The sequence below is a fragment of the Lynx rufus genome, unplaced genomic scaffold, assembly GCF_022079265.1.
Source record: "Lynx rufus isolate CCGP_SWC_20201006 ecotype Redwood Valley unplaced genomic scaffold, mLynRuf1.p SCAF_30, whole genome shotgun sequence".
Taxonomy (NCBI): Eukaryota; Metazoa; Chordata; class Mammalia; order Carnivora; family Felidae; genus Lynx; species Lynx rufus.
In genome coordinates, this window is record NW_025814846.1 from 528,391 (window position 1) to 536,739 (window position 8,349).

The window sequence follows — 8,349 nt, forward strand, 5'->3', positions numbered from 1 at the left end:
CTTGCATGGGGCTCCCTGCTGTCAGCTTAGAGCCGGCTTTGGATCCTCTGTTCCCCCCCTCCCTCGCCCCTCTCCCTCTCTCTCTCTCAAAAATAAATAAACATTTTAAATTTTTTTTTTCAACGTTTATTTATTTTTGGGACAGAGAGAGACAGAGCATGAACAGGGGAGGGGCAGAGAGAGAGGGAGACACAGAATCGGAAACAGGCTCCAGGCTCTGAGCCATCAGCCCAGAGCCTGACGCGGGGCTCGAACTCACGGACCGCGAGATCGTGACCTGGCTGAAGTCGGACGCTTAACCGACTGCGCCACCCAGGCGCCCCATCAAAAATAAATAAACATTTTAAAAAAGAATATTAAATCTCTATCAAAATATATTCTGATTATACAATTGTGTGTATGTGGGACTTCAAGTAGCCGTCCTCGAAGTCAAGGGAACACGTCGAGCGCATCTTGTGTTTCCAGCAGCTAACATGGAATCAGAAGAGGCGCTCAGCAAATACTGGTTGGGACCGCGGCAGGAAAAGAGAAAACTGCACCAGCTTCGAGCTTCGGCCCTATGACCTCCCACCAGCAGGTGGCAAGATAGACTCCCCGGGCGCCCGGAAAGGACGGAACTGGGCGGAGCGTTTTGAGGCTCCGGCGCGCGCAGCCTCCAACCCTCTTTTCTCGCGTACCGGAAAGAGGCGGTCCTCTTTTCGTGCCTAGCGCAGCCATGGTAAGGTGGCTTCCTCGCGAGCTCTTGGGCCCATCAGCTTCCATCCTCCCGGGGCCTGGGCTACGTGGGACTCCAGGGTTCCCGCAGAGGGTGGCCGGATGGAGGGGAAGGGGCTGCAGCCAGCGGGTTGGCCCAGGCGAGCTCGAGGGCGAGGGCGAACGTCGGCCCCGGAGGAAGTGGGGCGGGGGTGGGGGGAGTCGGTGCCACTGGCGGGAAGGCCTCGGTCTCTGGCACGGCCAACGCCCGATCACGGATCCTACGGCCACGGGAAGAACGGCTTTCTCAGGCCGGAGCCGCGGGTGGACAAGACGGGCACAGATGATGGGCCCGGGGCAGGGCGGGTGGGCGCCAGGAGGAGAAGCGTTTTCTTCGTCCTTGTTTTTTTTGGCATGGCTTGACTTGGCGTAGTGTGGCCGGGTAAGCATCTGTACACAGCGTTGAGAAGCTTCCTCATTCTAAAGTGAAAGCGGCTCTCTGCTTTTGGCCTTAGAGTACGAGGGAGCAGCTGTTGGCACGTGGTTCTGCAGAGGGCAGGTTAATCTCGCATCAGACACACACCAGGCGGTTATGATGGAAAAACTTTTCTATTTGATTAGCAAGTAGAAGCACAGATTGGGTTCTTGTCCATTTCTGTTGCTGGCTGGCTCTGTGCCACAAGGTCCAACCCCTGACCATTTCGCCAGAAAGGTTTCTTAGAAGAAACAGCCTCAAGCAGCAGACACTTCTAAGCAGTAATATGAAAATACATAGAACAGTTCTCAAAGATAGTAATTAGTGTTCTCTATACAGTGAGAGGGGTGGGTGCAGTTTATGGAGCCTATAGTATTTGCTAGATAACTATGCATTTACTTCTCTGCCTTCTGGCACGGCCCTACGCTTAACACTCCACATTTTTCTGAAGGGGGAAACTTAGACTCCATTCTTCCAAGAAGTTATAACTGTTCTTGAAAAAACCTGTAACCATTTTAACAGCACTGAAATCTAAAACCCTGAAATTCTCCTTCAGGCTCGTGGTCCCAAGAAACATCTGAAGCGGGTAGCAGCTCCAAAGCATTGGATGCTGGATAAGCTGACCGGTGTGTTTGTAAGTATCTTAAGGGAGACTTTCTTTTGTCCAGTGTTAGGGAGATATAGTTGACATGTCCAGAGGACCTATTTTATACTCCTTTATGTACCAGGCATTCCTGATTACTATATCCAGGAGTTATTTGGGGACAGGACTACGGGAAGAGTATTCTTGTCTCCCCGTTTTTGAAGACCTTGTGCTACCTTAATTGCACCCTGCCTGACTCCTTAATAACTCTGCCGCCTCTGTTCCACGTAATGACATAGTACACTCACATGGACTCCTAATTCAAATGTTCTTAATGGGCCTGGTCCTGTAAAGAGGAAACATGCAATAAAGGTTTAAGTTCTGGAATAGTTTTACAAGTTTGGGACACCTCTCGTTTGCCCACACTGGGCGGGGGGGGGCGGTGATGGATAGTCTGGTGTCTAGTTGATGGTCTCGGGACATAGGAAGTGAGTTTGAGTGAATCCCAACAATAGTTGAAGATCATTTTTTTTGATCATTTTACAGGCCCCTCGTCCATCTACTGGTCCCCATAAGTTGAGAGAGTGTCTCCCTCTCATCATTTTCCTAAGGAACAGACTTAAGTATGCCCTAACAGGAGATGAAGTAAAGAAGATCTGTATGCAGCGTTTTATTAAGATTGATGGCAAGGTCCGAACCGATATAACCTACCCTGCTGGTTTTATGGGTAAGTGATTAAGTGGTGGGCACTTGGTGGTGGCTCCTTTTGCTTGATCTTCCTCTCCAAAGTGGCCGTTGTATTTAATATTGGTGGGCTTTTATCAGTCACAGAAATAAAGCATGCCCTTCCCCTTCAGTTTTTACTAACATAGTGTGGGGCTGCAAAGAATCAGGAATCCTTTCTCAAAACCAAATTTTAGTTAACCTTAAATTTTATATGTCCTAAAGACAGGGTTTTAAAAGATTAGCTAGCCATCATCATTAACCTTAGGAGTTCTTGTTAGTATTTGAAATGGGAAGCATATGGGGAGTTTTTTCTTAGAGTGTTGTGGTAACACTCAGCATGGCGTAGTAGGGCTGTATAGTAACCTTAAACTGTTCCAATATCAGATGTCATCAGCATTGACAAGACTGGGGAGAATTTCCGCCTGATCTATGACACCAAGGGTCGCTTTGCTGTTCATCGGATCACACCTGAGGAGGCCAAAGTGAGTGTTCTAAGCAGGCTGGGTCTTCAGTACGAAGTTAGAGCCTGAATTAAGTATATGGTCTGGTCCATTGCAGTGAGGTAGGTGGATTAAGATTGCTTGCGGTCGTATACCTGAAAACAGCCAGTTAACAGGTTGGTGGGGTTCTATTGTATGTGCAATTTTATGTCATGTTAGTAAAAGTCTTACTAATAGCTGTATCACAGTTCATTGCTGGGTACCTACTGATCCCTGTTTGAAGTTAACATTTTTAACAGATTGTCTTTTTTGTGGCAAAAATAAATTCCAGTTTAACTTTGGCTTTAGAGGCAAGGAAAGGGATTTCTAGGAACATTTATTAGTGCTTGAAGTAAGGGTCCTTTAAGTATAAGGGACCAGAAAACCAATACTAGTCCAACCTGATTGGCCCTGTGTCATGTCTCCATTTGGTGGGTCTAGCTTTACCCTGCAGAGAGGAAAGGTGTTAATGGAGGAGACTGATAATCCTTGGGGCATTTGTTTGAGATCCAAAAAAAGATTACAGACATTGATTATTTAATCCAGTTTGTTGTAGTGGTTTTATGCAAAGTTTTAAGGCTCCTTAAATTATTGGCTATAAATGAAGGTTAATTCAATTGGGTGATTCAACCCCTAATTTGCTTAGCTGCCTTGTTATCAGCAGGCTGGAGGGCATGTCCAGTGGCATCAAGGTGATTTGATTTACTTTGAGGAGGCCCTGGAGTGAAAATTCAACGTTGAAACCCTTCGTGTGAAATATTTGTTGATTAGGTGAACTGGTAATACAATTGCAGTTTGTGAGACAAAGCAATTGTGTTTTGGAAGGAGGCATTAAGAGGCACTTGTTAGGGAGCTGATGAGGGTGAGTTGCAAGAATTCAGGGGGCCTGTGAGGCTTAAGCAGCCTGGGGAAAGGCTGATCAGTCCACTCAGTAGGGAGTCACCCTTGTTGTGGGGCCTTCAGTGCCTTGGACTGTAACCTGGAGTGGTACAAGGAAAACATAACAGGAAAACTGCCCTAGAGAGGGACAGTAAGGAAAATTTATGGTGGGTACGAAGTCAAGATCACCATTCTGCAGTTTGGCAAATGGCCATTCCTATGTAAGGCTGTTGCCTTCGGCTGTCAATTGCCATTTGAAGTTACTGTTTCATGTGGCGCATGTGAACTAGGAAGTTAGAAGTTACTGTTTCATATGTTACTGTTTAATACATTCGCAGAACAAGGTTACTGTTTCATACTGTTTCATACCTTCTGGGCAAAATAGAGGTTACTGTTTCATGTTCTGGGTTGGGTTAGCAGCTATGAGTTTACTGTTTCATAGGTTCTAGAGCTTGGCGCATGTGAACTAAACTAAATGTGGCTAACTCCTGTGTGTTTCCAGTATAAGTTGTGCAAAGTGAGAAAGATCTTTGTGGGAACAAAAGGAATCCCTCATCTGGTGACCCATGATGCTCGCACCATTCGCTATCCTGATCCCCTCATCAAGGTGAATGACACCATTCAGATTGATTTGGAGACTGGAAAGATTACTGATTTCATCAAGTTTGATACTGGTAAGCAGCTTCTGTTATCTGGGCATTCTCTTTAAGCCCAGGTATAAGCACTGTTCTTTGCTTTTCTCTCCCTATAATGGAAGCTTAATAAAGCATTATGACTTGCACTGGGCCTGGGTACAGGGTTTTGTTTTGAACCCTCTTAGGTGATTCTGATAAGCAACCAAGGAGAAAGGTCTTTTGATGTAGTAAGGGATTGGGAAGGGGGCAGCTCAAAAGTTTTAAGAAATGTGCGGGGGATGTGTAAAAAACCTTAACTGGAGAACTTCTCCAACACCCAGGTATATAGTATGTTTACTTCCAGAGGCCCAAATGCTCAGAATATTCTGGATGGCTGAGAGGGAGTCTGTTGTAAGGCACATTCTCAGATCTGTAGAGGTCTCAAAAAAGCTCCCCTATCTATGGAAATGGCTTGAGGGCTAGGCAGGAAGATGACTGAATAGCAGCCAGCCTAATTATGATACAGCCCTTAGTAATGCTGTCATCATCCTCAAAGTCTGTCTGTAACTCGCAGAGCATTGGGCTTTGGAGGAACAGTAGCAAGACATGGTGAGGACCTGGCGAGGTGGTTTTGGTGGGGCAAATCTTGGGAGAGCCCTGATAGTCCCTGCTTGGGTAACCTATCCATAGAATAGAAGTAAATTCAAATGGGAAAAAGGACTGATTTTGTTTAGGCCTATCTCTTGCCATCCATCACATTAGGTTATGAGTTTGCATGGTGCCTGGCTCTAAGCAGATTGTTTCTTCCACCTAGGTAATCTGTGTATGGTGACCGGAGGTGCTAATCTGGGAAGAATTGGTGTGATCACCAACAGAGAGAGACACCCTGGTTCTTTTGATGTGGTTCATGTGAAAGATGCCAATGGCAACAGCTTTGCCACCCGGCTTTCCAACATTTTTGTTATTGGCAAGGTAAGTTTGGGTCTCCCTTCCCTAGTCCAGGAAAACTAGTTAAATGCAGGTACTGCTGGGACTGTAGCGCCTGGCTCCTGGCTGGCTCTACTGATCCTGGTGTAAATCCTCTTCTGGGATGGGGATTATACCAAGCAGGGCTGGGGCAAGCCTATGCTTTTTAAGTGTCACAAAATCATCAGGGGACCTGATCACCTTGGTTGAAAACTGGCCAGTAAGGGAATGAATATGCCTTATACTTACATTCTTCAGTTTGTGCCTGTGGAGTTTTTTGGGGGGAAACAAGCAGTCGGCCTTGGTCACTACTTCAGTACTTCTAAGTCCTTAATTACGAAGGATATTATAGTTTACATCTACATGTATGAGCAGTGAGTTTAATAAAGTGGCCTCTGCAGCCCAAGCACTGGGTGTTTCTGATAAACCAGCATCTAAAAAGTGTCTGACTGTTGTTAAATGCTCTCAGGTTTCTGTTTTCTTTAAATGAGATGACAAAGGTAGTGGATGCCAAGCTGCTGATGGAGTTAGTGTGCGGTGGTTTCTGATTCTCCTTGTTTTCTCCTCCAGGGCAATAAACCATGGATTTCTCTTCCCCGTGGAAAGGGCATCCGCCTCACCATTGCTGAAGAGAGAGACAAGAGACTGGCAGCTAAACAGAGCAGTGGGTAAAATGGTCCCTAGGTGATGTGATTGGAAGTCTTTATACATAATTAAAGATTGATACAACATGATAAATTGTCTCTTCGGTGTATGTTGTGGTTTGGTTGTGGACTTTCGTTTTAATTTACAGCTTCCCTATTTTACTTATAAAAAGCAGGTTGACTCAGTCAGCCTTAGGCATTCTGTGATGTAGATCTTCCTGTGTCTTTCCTTAGGCTGGGCTAGGGTGGTGGGAGGGAGAACATACCAGACTTGACAAAGAAAGAACAGTAGCTAGCCCAGGAGTGGAGAGAGCCAGGGGGGACGACCCCCCACACACCGAGTGTTGGCCAGGAACTCATCTGTCCTATTGACTCTCCCCTTAAAAAGGGGGGGTGGGCTAGATGGGTAAGGGGCTTAAAGAATCTGCTCCTGAAATCATTGTTGCACCATATGCTAACTTGGATGTAAATTATAAAAAATAAGTTACAGAAGAAAACATAACATGAGGCAGATGAGTAGCGGTTAAGTGGCTGACTTTAGCTCGGGTCATGATCTCATGCTCTTTGAGTTCTAGCCCCACATCTGTGGGCTCTGTGCTGACAGCCTGGAGCCTGCTTTGGATTCTGTGTCTCCCTCTCTGCTCCTCCCCCGCTCACACTCTGTCTCTCAAAAATAAAGATTTTTTTTAAAAAATTAAAAAATCTCTACCTCCTATTGCTGGGCTTCTCAATTTTAATACTTCTAGACCAGGTAACTTGTAGGTGGCTGTCCTGTGTATTGGTGGGATGTTGAACAGCATCCCTGGTGTCTGACCACAGCATGTTGGAGCCTGCCTCCCCCTTCTACCCGGTTGCGATTACAAAATGACTCCAGATACAGACAGTCCCTCTTACGGAGCAAAATTGCCTTGTGTTAAGAACCACCAACTACCCTACAGACAACTGCTGAATCTATCACTTTTAACCTCATGTCACATTCAAGCTTACCAAATCCCACTGTGACAGGTTTGGGGGAAAAAACAATTTGGACATCATCTGAAACCTCATGAGCCTGTGTAAGATCACTGCATGTTTTACTGGGCACGTGTAATGGCCCTCCCTGGTGCCCAGGTCTGTGGTCTGACAAGGAGGCTCACTGAAGATCTGTGGTTTGCAGTACCTCCACCCCTGGCTAGGTCCTGGGCTTGGAGTCAGGAGCTGCAGAAAACTGATCTTGTTGAACTAAGCAAGGTCTGAATCAGCTAAAGGAGGGATGCCCCAGGAATCTACCACGCCAATTTGGCCCCACAGAGCTTGTCTACCGTTCACGTTGCAGACACCAAAGCCACTGACTGGGGCTTGAGAGCAGTCCAACATGGGGCCTCAAGATACCTGCTTAAGCAGGAGAAGGAATTTCTGCAAGAATGGGGTCCAAGCAAATCAAGTCGTCCAGATAGGCAGTTCTGATGAGCCAGGCCAAGCCAGGCCAGAAGTAATCTTTTTTTTTTAATGTCTATTTGAGAGAGGGAGAGAGAGAGACCAAGCGAGCATGCACAAGTAGGGGAGGTGTGGAGAGAGGGGGGCAGAGGATCCAAAGCAGGCTCCATGCTGACAGCACAGAGCCCTATGTGGAGCTCGAACCCCACGAACCATGAGATCATGACCTGAGCCTAAGCCAATGCTTAACCGACAGCCACTCAGGTGCCCCAGGCCAGAAGTAATCTTAAGGTGCCCCTTGAGAAACAGGCCGGTGAGACAGTGAAAGGCCAGAGAGCAGGAGTCCCTGAATACTGGTGGATTTTCTTGCTGCCACCCTGCTTGCTGCACCCGTGGTTGTTCTTTGTAGGTTTGCTGTAAGCTTCAGCTCAGCAGATGATGGAAATTATTTGGATTTTAGCTAAGGAACCAAGGCAAATGTGGGGAATGAGAGGCCTCCCAGTTGGTTCTTTCCACACGTGCAGTGGTTTCCCAGATGCTAATTGGGCAGCCATCTTGCACACTGGGGAATTAGTGTATTTGGCTGCAGTCTCCTCACACCACCAGAATTTTTTTTTAACACTGTTTTTTAATGCTCCTTCACATAAGTTTATTTGTTTTTAATTCCAGTTAGTTAACATACAGAGTTTATTAATTTCAGGTGTACAATATAATGATTCAGCAATGTCATACAGCACATGGTGCTCATGTCATACAGCACATAAGTACAGTCCTTAACTCCCATCATCTATTGAACCCAGCCCCCCACCCACCTCCCTTCTGGTAACCCTCAGTTTGTTCTCTATAGTTAAGAGTCTGTTTCTTGGTTTGTTTC

The 8,349-nt window shown here is 46.4% G+C and overlaps 1 protein-coding gene across 1 annotated transcript; it reads left to right on the forward strand.

Annotated features, from left to right (window-relative positions):
• The first annotated feature begins 655 nt into the window (after positions 1-655).
• On the forward strand, positions 656-6,149 carry RPS4X (ribosomal protein S4 X-linked). The gene is made up of 7 exons (XM_047092578.1): positions 656-718; positions 1,725-1,802; positions 2,298-2,478; positions 2,862-2,959; positions 4,338-4,509; positions 5,264-5,421; positions 5,986-6,149. Exons 1-7 carry the CDS (start codon positions 716-718, stop codon positions 6,085-6,087), a joined length of 792 nt encoding a protein of 263 aa, XP_046948534.1. The 5' UTR covers positions 656-715; the 3' UTR covers positions 6,088-6,149.
• Positions 6,150-8,349: the final 2,200 nt, after the last annotated feature.